This window comes from Larus michahellis, chromosome 1 (genome assembly GCF_964199755.1).
Source record: "Larus michahellis chromosome 1, bLarMic1.1, whole genome shotgun sequence".
Lineage (NCBI taxonomy): Eukaryota > Metazoa > Chordata > Aves > Charadriiformes > Laridae > Larus > Larus michahellis.
Window position 1 is genome coordinate 156,950,184 of NC_133896.1, and position 16,123 is coordinate 156,966,306.

Consider the following 16,123-nt stretch of genomic DNA (forward strand, 5'->3'; position numbering starts at 1 on the left):
ATTTAAGCTCTTTCATGATCATTCATAACAACTCTACCAACAGTCTTTTGATATGTTAATCAGATATTCATCAGACTCAGGTTAGGCATGAAACAGAAAAGTTACTATGTAAATTCTGAAGGAATACTTGGAATTTACGATACATGTTTCTCCTAAATTGTATCTAGTCCTATGCTTCTGTTTACTGATACACAGAATTCCTGTTGCACAGTTCAGACTTTGCTACACAAATAACCCATCTATCTCACCATAACTCATAAAACAGTTATCATCTGTACTGGTTGACATCTTGAAGGAAACAATTAAAACTATGTTCATAGCATACTTGACATTAAAAAAAAATTACCTTTGATTGACCAAATCCAACACTAACCTGTCCATTGCTGGTCACAATTGTGTTTTCAAACAAGAAATAGGCACCAAAGAAAAATACCACAGCATCAAACACTCCTAGGAATGTCCAATAAATAAATGCACGCCAGCGCAGCAAAGCATTCTTGGCAACATCTCTGTGTAAAACAAGATATATGCATTCATTATCAGCACGTTCAAAAAGCCTAGACAAATGATGTCACTCTCGTTGGTTTCTGAAGGGAAAACAATTAAGAGATTGCATGCAAAACCACCAATATTCCACGTGACAACTGTCTACCACTTCATATCCACATCCTTCCTGAATGTCTCCTCTTTAAGAGTTTTATTTATTTTTACTAAATCCTTTCAACTGTTGCCTGTATTTCTGCCTATTTCAACCGTATGGTAAATTCTCCTGTGCTGCACCCATTTACTTTTCAATCTTTTTACAGAAGGTATCTTTTTTCCACTATTGGCTGTGCATGTGATGATCCACTGTAGATTTTAAATGGAAACACTAGAGGTCTCTGGAGACTTTGCTTCATTCCCATGGGGTACTTTTATACAGAATATTGCAACAAAACAAGATATTAATTTTATATGGAACATGCAAAACAAGGATTTTGCAGTTGAGCTGAAGCTTCAGGTTAAATTCAATTTCTTGAATGTTTTCCCACTTGGCATACATCATAAGACATCTCAGAGTAAATCAGAACACAGTTAAATGAAAACCCTGAATTACATAAACATTTACTACCAACCAATACTTTCACCATATTCACTTTAAAACCTGTCCGATGACCATATGAAGTCATTTCTCACCACAGTTACCAACGTTACCAACATATAGTGAAAACCATATGGGGCTAACAGTAGCCTCACCTGGCCTAGAACAACTGTGCTATTTCCCCAAACAGCTTAGCAATAGACTATGTTAGATATCAAAACCCAGATGTTTTTGATCAAATAACCTCTGCTAGGTTTCAGAAACCAAAAAGGTCTTCTGAATGACCATCTCTAAACTGAAAACATTTAAAACATAGAAGAGAAAAATAAAAATGGGGTGGTTGGGTTTCAACAGTAGTACCTTGTATTCCTCTTCAATTTCATAGGTAAAAACACATACCACTGCATTGATTAACCTTTGGTTATCTAATATTACCTCTCTCAAATCATCTACTGTTACCACTCTCTGAAATGTACTGGTTTTGCAGCTACAAGAATCAAAACTGGCCACTGTTCCTAATTTAGATGGCCATGTGCAGTTAATTGGCAAGAACTGTATTTCAAATGGCTAAGAATCTAAACCAGTCACAGCTGCAATGCCCAGAAGTGAGTCAACAACACGCAGAGGACAATGTTGGACACCACGCAGAATACATCCTATGATATATCGCTCTACAACTCACTCCTCTTTTCTTCCTGAATAAAAAAGTGTATATAGAAGAAACAGTATGTCTTCTCTTTTTAAAATACTTCCATTCCCCATTGCTGGAAGAAATAGAGTATATTGAAATATATCATATTTTCATTTGTAGAACAGTGATTTCTATATTGCTCTCACTCACTAATGCAGCAAATGAATGGTTTGGACCGCAGTATGTAAATATACATGTAAAAATACATGTGTATCTATCGTAGTTTATAGCCTGTGCACGTGGTCTTCAACCCTTCTTCTGCAGCATATCTGATGTTCTACTGTAACCTTGTGGTACAGAAATACTGAGGACTTTGATTATAACAGAAAAAGATCTCACAATTGAACAGTCAAACCTTGAGGCACAATGTGTTAATTTTACCTGTATAGGGAAGGCTCTCTCTTGAGTGTGTCTGCACTGACATGTTGCTCCATTAGACCATACAAGAGGATAGGAAGGGAAGTGAAGCTGATATTGTACAGTGTTAGATATGCAGTATCGTATAAAGTCTGTAGATGGAAAAGAATTAAATCAGCTAATTTTAATTTTAAAGCATGATCCACTGCATGACACTTGATTTAAAATGAATGAGTCAACCTCTTCAGAAAAAAACAAAACTATATCCCTTCAGAATGGAGGCAAATATCCACAAATAGCTGCTAAGCGATGTAAGACAGAACTCTACACTTGCACCCCATTCATCTGGAGGGCAAAAGGTCAACTAAAAGATTCATGTAATAGCCTGGTCCATATATTGGGCCCTCCTATAATTTCAATTGTAAGACCAACTCCAAACTACCCAAACTGAACAACAGCAGATTCCTGTAGAGGCAGAAATTCCTCTCTGGCACATCCATCCCCCGCTTTATCTCTTCCACCTCTACAGAATACGGAAACATGCAGGGAGAAAGGGGGAGAACTCCAGAAGTTCAGCTGTGGGTGGCTGCAACGTGCTGTACAAAGAAACACCCCAATATGTCTTTGATTCTTTTTCCCGCTGAACTATTTTTCCATGTATGTCTCATCATTATAATTAGCCCTCAAACTTACCACATCACCCCATAAAAACAGTTGCTTATTTCCCAAAACCTATTTGGTGCTCATTTATGCCATAAAAATTGCTGTCAAAACCCCCTTTTGATTCAGAATTGTATTTAGCACTTAAGTAACAGGAAGTTAAATTAAATTTTCATCAACACGTGCTTTCATATCTAAATCCTAATAATGCTTGATAAAAACCTACGAAGTTTTCAGCAGTCACTTGAAATTAAAACCAAAACAGACCAAAAAAAATAGTGCTGTCAGTTTTACTCATCCTGGAGCTTTCTTTTGAGACATTCCACAAATTCAAAGCAACAGAACTATTTTCTCCCAATTAAATCCTCCTCTTGTCCAATTTAATCCTGAAAATGTAATCCTCCTTTTGTCTAAGTCCGGTCATTCGTTCCTTTGTTATTTACCCCCTCATTCAAAAGAATGAAGAGGTGCATTTTTCTGCACAATTTAGATGAGAGCAAGGAGGAAAAGTAAATAAACAAAAATTTAGAGAGGGGAATACTGGATCATCTCCTGAGTGATGGCACTTTGGTGAGCAGCAGCTCAGTTTTCCTCTACCTTTCTGTGTTTTTTGTTTTTTGTTTTTGGTTTTTTTTTTGGTTTTTTTTTTTTCAACTAATTGAATGCCACTATTTGTCTGAATTTTGCAATTTATACCTGTATACGCTAGAGAAGACTAGTTTATTCTTCCATTTTCATTCTGAATTCTAAAAATGATCAATTAGTTCAATTACTTATCTTTCAGGATTTCCTCTGTCCATGTTCAATAAGCTTAAACCTTACAGACTCTACATTTCCCACGGACATTTCACTTTGCATTGCTGTTTCCAAATTTTGGTTTCTTGTATTCTTTGACTTTGAAAATAACATTGCTTTCATGATAATTCATAAAATTAATTTCTGTAACTTAACTGCAATTGCCACTGAAAACCATATGAATTAAAAGTGACACCCTTCTTCTCACAATGTGTAAAGTAACCTAGAAATTTTCTCAGCTTAACAGGCACAGTGTTAAAGGATCCATTTAAAAAAAAAAAAAAAAAAGCCAAACAGAAAATGTGTTAGTGAGGGGAAAAAGAACAACTAACCTGTTGTGAAAACCCACAGAAGAACTGATATAAAAACTGAGGAAAAATGAAGCAGACATTCTGAAAGACAAAGTGACACAAGTCGTTAAATGAAATATATGCACTAATTTATATGCTATAGTTATGTATATCATAGTTTTATAACACTAGTAATAGTAAACACTGCAGGAACAGTACAAGGAGCTGCATACATTAAACATCAACATTCTCATCTACAGTAGTACTGTTAAGAAAAATACTTAAGATATTTTGAAAGCAAACTTGTAAGACTACAGTTTCAAAATTCAAGGCCAATGAATTTTGTGATCCAGGAGCACAGTTCAATTAAGGCAAGGCAAATATGGCATAATTCACAGTAGGACACAAAACGTCATAAGCAATCTTGATACTTTGCACGGTTCCCAGCAAAGTAATTTTAAGATGTTTCTAGGTGTGACCCCAAACTTCATCCTCCCCTAACTACACATAGAGCAAAACACTAAGACATTGAATTATCTTCTGAGGGTTCCTTTCTACAATCTTTCACTGCTTACTGGAAGAACTTTGATTGGATCCCAACATTTAGACATAACAAAACTGTCTAAACAAGGGGATGAGCATTATAAACTTTCTCTACCTACACTATCCCAATGAATTTAGAAACTAATGTAAATTAAGTTATGCTAAATTCTCAAATACTATTTCAATCCTGATTTAAAAGGCCACTGTAGAGAGAACCCAGAAGGTACTGAAAACAAGTAGAACAGTGTGTTGGAATTTGTAAGAGAGGAAAAAAAAAGGAAAAAAAAGACAAGACAAATTTTGCTTCTAAACTGTAGACTACAGAATATATCTACATAAAAGCTATTTCGCTTTATGGTCTGGATAATAATCCCATTTCAGCTTTGCATCTGGCACTCGACAACATCTCTTTACAGAATTATTGCTTTTTTGTACCATGACTGTGTAAACTGTATATTATCATGTAAGTTTTTGAGATTTATGTAATTAGAATAAGCATTCTCCTACCTTATAAAAGAAGTATTGCACAAGTTCAGATATCCTAACATAATAAAAATGCCCATGAACAAGCAACATTTTTTTCAAATGTTTAAATTTAGGTATTGCATAGTCACTGTTTCTCGCTGCTTGACGACCTTCTTTGCCAATGATTCCTTTGGAAAAAAAGTGATAAAGCTGTTTAATAACTGAAGAACTATTTAAAAGATAGCATTATTATGTAATTGGACAAATAATTGTATGACATTGATCTAGTAAGAGAGAACCACTGTACCTCAAAATTCCTGGGGTAAATTCACTAAAAGTTGTCTATGAAATGCATAACCTGATTCTTTGAGACTGCCTATTTTTAAGAAGTCAATGTTTTTGTCGTTCCATTCAAATTAATATTCTAAAAAACACACTTACCTATACCAACATGTGCTTCTAGAATCATACTGACATCATTGGCTCCATCACCAATTGCTAACGTGATAGGATGCTCCTTTGATAATTTAATCAATTTTACAATCTGGAAAAAAATAGTGTTAAAAACTCTTCTCTGTAATCATTTGCTTATTTTGCATGAGCGTACAATTAATTAAAAATGACCAACACAGTTGGTTATAAGGAATTCTGTGAAGGCACACAAAAGCAATATCACCCAATGCAACTACTAAAATGCGTAGAGATCCCAGTACTTTCTATCCTGCCAAACTATTTTGAGAGATGGACAGGAGGAAGGAAGAGCAGAAGAAAGGAAGATGTTGAGATTGCTTAATGCTGTGTAAGTGCATTAATAATTTAAAAGGGTTCCAGAGAAAGAGTGTACAATTTCAAAGAAATCCTGAAACTAAAGACTGAAAGATTCAGCTTTCTTGACTGCGCTGAATTTCTTTTCTTAAATAGTAAGAAAAATAATAGGACTCTGTATACATCTAAACACTGTTGACACATAAGCTATCCAAAAATTGACTTCAAATCTCTCAATTATAACTCATTGCTTCTGTAAACTTGATGTCAAGTCAGCTGCAACTAAGAACTTCTACAAACTTCCAGACAGTTTAAAGAGTGCTGGCTTAATACATTTGTTAAAAAGAGTAAGGGCTACACATGCTGTACCTGAGCACTGAGAAAAAGGCATGACAGTTTGAAAGGAAAAGCGTATATTCCAATGTTTGTTTCCTTTAAAAGTTTTTCAGCTATATTGAGATGATTCAGTAATGGAAGGATGTGGTTTTACTTGATGCAAACTAGTATACAACAGTCAAGAAGTACTTAAAAATGATAATGCACACATTTTTCTGTCTGGATTCTTCTTTCTTGGCTTCCCACTTATGTTAAAAATAGAGAAGGAATATCATTCTACAGTAATAAATAATGCAGGTTCTTGTAGTATCAACAGATAGTAGACTATTCAAAGCTTGTTAGGTTAAAAAGGAAGCAATTAGTTCAGTTCATTAAATATGTTCATTTATCAGCATGTACCAACCATAAAATTTGCACAATATGTACATAAATCAAAGGCAGGTGCACAGCTGGGTGCCATTTTAGCATACCATTATCTAAATTGCTTGCCAGTAGAAATTTTTTTCCCCTCTCCCTTTTTTTTTTTCCTTTTTCCATTTTAGAAGATACAAGAGTGAATGGTAACATTCAAAGTTATCGTAAGTCATACAGAATATTAAATTTCAATATTGACATATGTGCACAGCTAACAATTATGAAATGAAATACAAACCTGTGCTTTTTGTAGAGGTGCCATTCGACAGCATAACACTGCACTGCAGTTCCTGCAAATTTCAAGAAAGAGCTCTCTGTAGTTAGCAGAGCTCCCATCTTGTCTTGGTTTCATTATTAATGATAAAGCTGCTCCATCAATAATTAAACCATAATCTTGCATATCAGTTGAAAGTCTGTTCAGGAATAAAATATAAACTAAGAGTCACTGTAAAATTCTCAGACATATTTTAAATTGGGCAATAGGTCTTTTGTGAAAGTTAATTAATGAAAAAATAATGAATATGGAATACTGCAAAATTAATACGCTTCTAAAGGAAATTCCTTGTTTAGGACTGTTACTCGTGACATTTTAAAATTCTCGATTATGTTGAAAATATTCAGTGCTTCACCAGTTCAAAGACAGAAATCTGATACCTCAGTGACTTCACCAGCGAGTATGAGCGTATAATTAATGACCTTTCAGTTTGGTTTGAAAGGACTCCAAGAACTGCAGTGAGGCAAAGTGAGTTGCCGGAATAAAGTTAATTTTGTGGCACGTTCCACAATACAGAGAAAAAAAGTTCAAGGGAAAGGCCTTTGGTACTCTGAAATCTACTTCGATGAGGAAAATAATATTCTTTTTCCCCCGAGGGTCTACATTTAAGGAAATAAACCACGCTTTGAAGAAAATGCCTAAATTAGACTTGTTGGCTCGGAGAGATAAGGCCACTGTCCACATTTACAGTATACTGTATACTACATATTTTGCATTTAGTGTGGTGGGTAAGTCTGATAGAGGTATACCTGCAATCATAATATTAAAATATAATAATTATATTTGTTATCTATAATACTACAATATTCTTTTATATATATTAATCTATTAGTGGTATATCTGTAATAATTTGGGCATTGCTGGAAGTGTAACTGTAGTCACATGAAGCACAGTTTACCACAGTAACACATGCTGAACAATGGGGGAAGACGCTCTGTACAAGAGCGGTTTTCTGCAGCATCCAAACTAGCTATTTCCCAGTACCCTTGCATTTGCCTGCATTACACAGCAGCCTCAGGCTCCAGCTCAGCGGAGTGTTGTATAAACATACACTGAGGTTTATTTGTGCTCCAGTTTCAGTGCTCCAAGGTTATACTACTGTGCGTGGGTTTTCACCAAACATGGTTTCACCAGGACCAATGTTTGTCAGGAAAAAGCATCTTTGCCTTCACTACTAGAACACAAGCTATTTTTTACAAATATTAAAATATACTGTAAACTATATTTAATAACAGTTCACAGATATTTTCAGCACTTTGTTACCATTGGCACAAAAATAGGGCAACGCCATTAGTATACAATGATAGTATAGAAGGATATCAACCAAAAATGTATTATTATGAAGTTCAGGCAACGTACTGAATGTCTGACGTATTATAGTAAAAGATTTTCAGCCTCGATTTGAACACCAGGCAGAATCCTGCTATTACTATCTTAGCATATTCTCCAACTCTGGAGCCAAAGAAAATTCAACTTTTTCCTTACCCTGAGAAAGTATCCCTGGTTAAGCTGCCATTGTGTCTTAGGACAGTTTTGCTTAGGTCAAAAAGCACATCGTGTAAACTCTGTTCCTCGATTTTCTTTGTGGTTAGCTCAAGTATTTGTGTATTTCTCCGGAAGAGTTTGCAGGCATAGCAAGTAGCTGCAGCAGTCTCCATTTTGTCTCCTGTCAGAACCCAAACTTTAATTCCAGCTTTCTGGAGTGCTTCAATAGTGTCAGCAGCTTTTTCTTGTAGTCTGTGGAAGTCAATTGACAACATACATTGACAGATTGCTCGGAAATTAGAAATTCAGGCATCCTTATTGAAAGATTTCCAGAACCAAATAAAAAATGTCAATAGAAGTTATCAGATCCAAGAATTTTCCCAAAGGTGTGAATCTAAAAATGTTTAGGGGAGTAGTACATTATAAATAACTAGTTTTGTCACTTTCAAAATGCTCAAAGTTTCACCTTTCATTTATATAGCCTGAAAGACAAGATGCTTCATTCCCCAGCAAGTACTTCAATTAAAACATTTGCAGTGCTTTCAGCTAATGACATCAAACAGTCAAGTAGTGCTGAGTTATTAAAGCTACCTCCCACTTTTAACAGACAGTTTTTGATTTTTTTTAAGACCTAGAGATTCTCCTTTCATTTCCTCAATACCCACTTTGTAGTTCTTTCTTCCAAAACTTTTTCCTACAATTTGTTCAGTAAGGTATTACATGAACTGCATGTAATGAAGGTATTACATCAACTTCTGCCCAGGGAAGTGGTGGAATCGTCATCCCTGGAGGTATTTAGAAGACGGGCAGATGTAGTGCTTAGCGATAGGGTTTAGTGATGGTTTTTGTCAGTTAGGTTGATGATTGGACTAAATGATCTGTAAGGTCCCTTCCAACCTAGGCAATTCTATGATTCTAAATAGCTTGAATATACTGATTTTTGTACAATTAGCTACTGTTACTAGCTTACTAAATTATAAATTTACCACATGTAACTTTAGTAAGCTAAGGCTATGGAATTAATTCGAATAAAGGGTTTTTCAAATAAATCTCTAATCTAGAAAAGAGTCACAAGAAGAGTCTTCAACCACTTTGGTAACATCACTAAAAACATAAGAAACTAAGAAATGTACTAACCGATCTTCAACAGCTGTAGCACCAAGTAAAATAAAATCTCTTTCTATCTTCTCATACACTTCTGCCAATTTCTTTTCCCGGTCCTGGAGGGCCAACTTTGCATTCTGGAGTAACTTCTGTGCATTGCTATATTCTTCTGCTGTGAGCTTTTTATATGCAACACACAATGTTCGCAGTCCCTCCTAAAGAATGTAATCAAAATAAACAAGATGCCTCTTAGAAAACTCTTCTTAGACTTCTTATTGGTGTGTATGCTGGAATACTTGAAAATTTTGAATGATTTTACCATTAACATGAAGAGTCCCACTATTCACTTTTACAGTGAAGTCAGTATAGTATAGAATAGCACAGTATAATCCAGACTAGAATATGGGTCAGCTTGATTCTGTGCTGCCCTGGAAGCAGTTACAACCTGAGGTACAGAGCTCAGTCCTCCAAAAGAGAAACAGCTCAGTGACCTAACTGGGTGTACAAGATTACCAGGGAAAGGAGAGTCAAGGTAGAGGTTTCCTTCCCTATGCGTATAATTAGGCAGGATGAGTCAGAATAAATAACAATAATATAAATAGTAGCTCTGCAAAGTCTGATATTGATGCTGTGTTGCAGCAGAGACAGGAACAAAACACCACAGACAGTACTGAAAGTGAAAATCCAACCGTCCCATTTCAGTCAAGTGTGGATGTTTCAGATTGGATCAAACTTCTGGACTGTGTGATGAATAAAAAAGGGAGTATATAGACTGTGTAAGGCAGGAAAAAGCTGCTATAACACAGAAAGGAAGTTTTGCCACTCAAATATATTACCTCTCAACACTCTATCTTCATAAACTTTAATCCAGAAGGTCTTTGTATAGTTACTTGTTATCAATCCAAGAAGAAGTAGTATTAAAAAAGCTCCCCGACCCTTGCTATTGAGAAGGGCAGGTGCCAGGTGGCTGCCTGTATCTCCTTGAAGCTTCTCTATGTAGGAGCCAGCCCTATTTCTAATTACCCACGATGATAAGATAGCTGTTGGTCTGGATTTCTCTCTTGACAGACATCGGATAGATATGTAAACACTTACTTTAGTTTCATTAGCCTCCTTCACTTGTAATTACCAGACATCTGTTTCTTACAGTAAAGCTTAACAAAGCACTTTGGCAACGAGTTTTGAAGTTTCCCTTCAAAACAAAAGCCGGTAACACTACTTTTCACATATCAGTAATAATACTTTGTTTTCAGTTTGAGTACGGGATGCCAGCTATTTTTATCCTATTTATAAGACTGACAGACATATTCCATTGCAATGGGTTCTGCATATTTTTGGATACAGCAAAATTCAGTATTTTACAACTCCAAATACTACCTTTTAGCTAAAACCAAGTTCTGATATTTTCTAAAGGTGCTCAGGCAGTTCATAGCTCATCTTTAGCAAGCAAAAGTGTTAAGTATAAGGCTGATCACTGCATTGTTTCCCCATAAGAAGCGCATTTGTTGCTACACTGTGCTCTAATGGATTTTTTCTTTTAAGAGCTTGTAAAGCAATCAAAGGCAGCAAATCACAATTGCTAAGGCTGGGGACTAAAAGCAGGGATGAGGTTTTCAGCGAAGTTCTTCACTTTTCTTTCATTTACTAACTAATTCAAACCACGACAGTGCCATACTAAAAAGCTAACTGATGACCTCTGGTATAACATACAGCTGTACGTATCTAATGCACTCATATCTCACCACATCTACTATTTGGAAGACGAGATGGAAGATAGATCCAAATAAGGGAGTAACACAGACTGCCACCCACACAGCCTGTGTGCACTTTGGCACAGAATAACCTCAGTGCCTGGGAAGACAAGTATGTTATCAGATCAAGCAGGAGGTCAGAGCAATCAATATTTTCTTTGACGCCAATATCACATGAACAGATCAATAAAATGGAATCTTACCACTGCATTGCGTTCAACTCTGGATCGTATTTGGTCAATTTTGCCTTCTTTAACTCTAGGAAATATGGAAGAATCTGCTCCCTTACAAAACAGAAATATATCACCTAAAAGAGACAGCATATGAAATTCAAAATGGTCAAGTATATCTTTCTTCAAAAAAACATCTAAATTACTAAGCCTTCAGAAAAATTTCTTCCAACTTTTTTTTTTTTTTTTTTTTATAACATTTGCATTCACTCTGGTACCCAGCCCCCTTTTTTATAAAGAAAGGCACAGAGACTGTGATTAATACTTAACTCTTTGGTATCTGGCATAAATTCAAGTGAAACAGAAACATCTAAAGTGAAACAGAATGTGACAGCCCTACCTGTTGAAGATTTAACAATTACACTCATTCGCCGTCTCACAGAATCAAAACTCAAAACCTCTAACAATTCAAACCTGAAACAGAAACAGAATATTTTTTAAACAACTCTACTTTTCCAGAAACCTAAACTAGTTATTATGACTTCAAGCATATCAAACAAAACATGACTTCTAACATGGAAAATTATGTTGAGTACTACGTAATATGGAACTAGTACAGAAAGAAACAACAAGTTACAAATAATAAAAAGGGGAGTCCCTCAGCTTCTAATTACTTGAAACAGAATTTGTCCGCATGACGTTCTTAAGTATCTTTGGATGTATAGTCAATATAATTTTTGTAATCAGAAGACTAGAAATCTTGCAGTAGAGCACTATATTGCTTATAAAGTAAGTAAATTCCTACCTACAACACCTAGGCATAGCCTTAGAACTTAAATGTGTAGGTGTTTACACGGAAGTATTTATTTAGTGTTTTTCTAATTTTGAATATTCCTATCTCCCAAAAGTGCCCACCTAATTTCATGAATCTTGCTCAAGTGTTGACTGACAAGTTATTCGAGTGAAAAAAACATTTTACTAGTTTTATATTTTCCATTGGTTTTATGATTTGCATTTATCCCATGTTTCTTTCCTTTCTAGGAGGAAAAATGAACACAAGCTCCTGTTGTACTGTTTCTGTATAATTCATCAGTTTATATACTTTTATCATTTACTCTCTTACCTATTTCCTTTTATCTAAGAGACACCCCCTCCCCCCTGGCCTTTTCCCACCAAAACATAAGCATCCCAATCATTAATCCAAATCTCTTCAGGATTCATCTCTGTTAATATTTTGCTTATAAAATAGATCTGCTTATTTAATTAGATCATTCAGTTCTAAGTCCTTACAACAGCCTGGAATTCAAACTTGGGCAAGGCCACCGTGTTGATTTCATTAAAAGTTACAACAGATTCTAACAAGGAATCATTGCCTAATAGGGCAATGAAGAAACATTTCAAGACCCTGGGACAACTGGTCAAGGGATCAGGAGCGCAAGTTGTGTTCTCCTCTATCCCCCCAGTTGCGGGGAACGATGAGGGGGTAAATAGGAGGAACCAGTAGATCAATGCCTGGCTCCAAGCCTGGTGCTGCCGGCAGGACTTCCGGTTCTTTGACCATGGCGTGATTTACAAAACGCCAGGCGTGCTGGTAAACAGGCGGGAATAGCTTATCTTGCAGGGGGAAAAGGGTTCTAGGACAAGAGTTATCGGGGCTCATTGAGAGAGCTTTAAACTAGATTCAAAGAGGGGTGGGGATGGTACCGGGCTTGCCGGTGAGGTGCCTAGGCATAGTTGCTCGGCACTTGTGGCAGAGTGCCCCAGTATTTCTGAGAGCCAGAAGGCACACCACATCTCAAGGGTGAAAACTACGCACACAACTCCCTCTCTGAAATGCTTATACCAATGCACGCAGCATGGGGAATAAGCAGGAAGAACTGGAGATCTGTGTGCGGTCGCAGGGCCACGATCTCATTGCAATTACTGAGACATGGTGGGACAGCTCACATGACTAGAATGCTGTCATGGATGGCTATGTCCTTTTCAGGAAAGACAGGCTAGCAAGGTGAGGTGGTGGAGTTGCTCTTTATGTGAGAGAGCAACTGGAATGCATCAAGCTCTCACTGGGGGCGAATGAAGAGAGGGTCGAGAGCTTATGGGTGAGGATTAAGGGGCAGGTGAATATGAGGAACACTGTTGTGGGTGGTTATTAGAGGCCACCTGATCAGGATGGGGAAGCTGATGAGGCCTTCTACAGACAGCTGAAGGCAGCCTCACAATTGCAGGCCTTGGTTATTCAAGTTATTCAAGTGAAAAAAACATTTTACTATTTCCCACCATTTTATGGGGGACTTAATCACCCTGATATCTTCTGGGAAGACCACACAGCCAGGCATGCACAGTCCAGGAGGCTCCTGCAGGAGACAACAAGGAGAGGAGCACTACTGGACCTCGTACTGACAAACACAGAGGGACTGGTGGAGGACGTTAAGGCTGGAGGCAGACTTGGCTGCAGTGATCATGAGAAGATAGAGTTCAGGATCATGGGCAGTATTCACAAAACAATGAGAAGTAAAATCACAACCTTGGACTTCAGGAGGGCTAACTTTGACCTCTTCAAGTAACAAGAGATCCCGTGGGCTAGGGCTCTGGAAGGCAGCAGGGCTCAAGAAAGCTGGTTGGTATTCAAACACCACTTTCTCCAAGCTCAGGATCGGTGAATCCCTAAGAGCAAGAAATTGTGCAAGGGACACAGAAGACCTGCATGGCTGAGCAGGGAGCTTCTGAAAAAGCTCAAGTGGAAGAAGGGACTGACCACTTGGGAAGATTACAGGGAAACAGGGAAAGAGGAAGACTTTCCCTTGGTTGAGGAGGATCAAGTGAGAGATCAATTAGGTCAATTAGATATCCACAAGTCCATGGGTCCTGATGGGATGCACCCGAGAGTGCTGAGGGAGCTGGCAGAAGTCATTGCTGCACTGCTCTCCATCATCTTTGAAAGTTCCTGGAGAACAGGCGAGGTGCCTGAGGACTGGAGGAAGGCCAATGTCACTCCAGTCTTCCAAAAGGGCAAGAAGCAGGACCCAGGGAACTACAGGCCGGTCAGCCTCACCTCCATCCCTGGAAAGATGATGGAACAGCTTGTTCTGGGCATCATCTCAAGGCATGTGGAGAAAAAGAAAGCTATCAGAAATAGTCAACATGGATTCACCAAGGGGAAATCATGTCTGACTAATCTGATAGCCTTCTATGACGGAATGACTGGATGGATAGATGGGGGGAGGGCAGTGGATGTTGTCTACCTTGACTTCAGCAAGGCATTCGACACGGTCTCCCACAGCATCCTCATAGGGAAGCTTAGGAAGCGTGGGTTAGATGAATGGACAGTAAGGTGGATAGAAAACTGGCTGAAAGACAGAGCTCAGAGGGTCATGATTAGGGGCACAGAGTCTAGTTGGAGGTCAGTGACGAGTGGTGTTCCCCAGGGGTCAGTACTGGGTCCAGTCCTCTTCAATATATTCATCAATGACCTGGATGAGGGGATAGAGTGTACCCTCAGCAAGTTTGCTGATGACACAAAGCTGGGAGGGGTGGCTGACACACTGGAAAGCTGTGTCCCCACGCAGAGAGACCTACACAGGCTGGAGAGTTCAGCATAGAGAAAGCTTATGAAATTCAATAAGGGCAAGTGTAGGGTGCTGCACCTGGGGAGGAATAACCCCATGCACCAGGACAGGTTGGGGGCTGACCTGCAGGAGAGCAGCTCGGTGGAAAGAGACCTGGGAGTCCTGGTGGACAACAGGATGACCACGAGCCAACAACGTGCCCTTGTGGCCAAGAAGGCCAATGGCATCCTGGGGTGCATCAAGAAGACTGTGGCAAGCAGGTCAAGGGACGTCATCCTCCCCCTCTACTCTGCCTTGGTGAGGCCACACTGGGAGTACTGTGTCCAGTTCCAGGCTCCCAGTTCAAGAAGGACAGGGAAGTGCTGGAGAGGGTGCAGCAAAGGGCTACGAAGATGATTAGGGGATAGGAACACCTCTCTTATGAAGAAAGGCTGAGGGACTTGGGTTTCTTCAGTCTGAAAAAAAGACAACTGAGGGGGGATCTTATCAACGCTTATAAATACTGAAAGGGTGGGTGTCAGGAGGATGGGGCCAGGCTCTTCTCAGTGGTGCCCAGTGACAGGACAGAGGGTAACGGGCACAAACTTCAGCATAGGAAGTTCCATCTCAACATGAGGAAGAACTTCTTTCCTTTGAGGGTGACAGAGCACTGGAACAGGCTGCCCAGAGAGGTGGTGGAGTCTCCTTCTCTGGAGGCATTCAAAACCCGCCTGGACGCGTTCCTGTGCAACCTGCTGTAGGTGACCCTGCTCTGGCAGGGGGGTTGGACTAGATGATCTCCAGAGGTCCCTTCCAAGCCTACCATTATGTGACTCTGTGAAGAAGCTGGATCAGGCCTATGCCTACAAACCATTATGCATTTTGGATAAAATTCCTAATAATTATAATGCTTTTATAAATCACCAAATTATACTGACTCCAGTTCTTATGAGTTGAGACTCAAAAGTCTGAAGTAACCTTTGAGAAAATCCCTCCATATTCCCCTTAAAGGGGTAAAAATAACAGCAGGGTTCCTATATTCATGTCCAAGAGTCCCTGTGTAGTTCGCACAGTACACATCCAGATACACAATAGACTTAATCAGGAAGGATCAACACAAGCGTACAGTAACGTTTTCAAAAGTATGTACATCCCAACAACAAATGGGGTACATACCGTTTTCTATTAAGAAAAAAATATTTACCATATAACAAAGGAAAAATACCCATAGTTCCTGAAACTTAGGAACTATTAGATTAAGTCATGAACCACTACATCACACTTTTGTTGTTGTACTAATATTTCATATTGCATATACTGTCCAACTAGCAGACTAAGTGAAAATATAAAACTACAGGGTCTATATAAAATTATCAATATTAGTAGCTCCTTTATTT

General features: G+C 38.3%; 1 protein-coding gene across 5 annotated transcripts in view; it reads right to left on the reverse strand.

Annotated features, from left to right (window-relative positions):
* Window positions 1-16,123, reverse strand: part of ATP11A (ATPase phospholipid transporting 11A) — a 122,170-nt gene that overhangs the window by 15,980 nt on the left and 90,067 nt on the right. For all 5 annotated transcript variants that reach the window (XM_074561289.1, XM_074561251.1, XM_074561280.1 and 2 more), the window contains exons 16-25: window positions 11,582-11,655; window positions 11,215-11,318; window positions 9,294-9,475; window positions 8,157-8,408; window positions 6,636-6,810; window positions 5,324-5,426; window positions 4,925-5,070; window positions 3,917-3,976; window positions 2,154-2,281; window positions 374-509 (exon numbers count right to left, since the gene is read on the reverse strand). In XM_074561289.1, coding sequence (XP_074417390.1) covers window positions 374-509; window positions 2,154-2,281; window positions 3,917-3,976; window positions 4,925-5,070; window positions 5,324-5,426; window positions 6,636-6,810; window positions 8,157-8,408; window positions 9,294-9,475; window positions 11,215-11,318; window positions 11,582-11,655 — 1,360 coding nt within the window. The remainder of the gene's footprint in view (window positions 1-373; window positions 510-2,153; window positions 2,282-3,916; window positions 3,977-4,924; window positions 5,071-5,323; window positions 5,427-6,635; window positions 6,811-8,156; window positions 8,409-9,293; window positions 9,476-11,214; window positions 11,319-11,581; window positions 11,656-16,123) is intronic.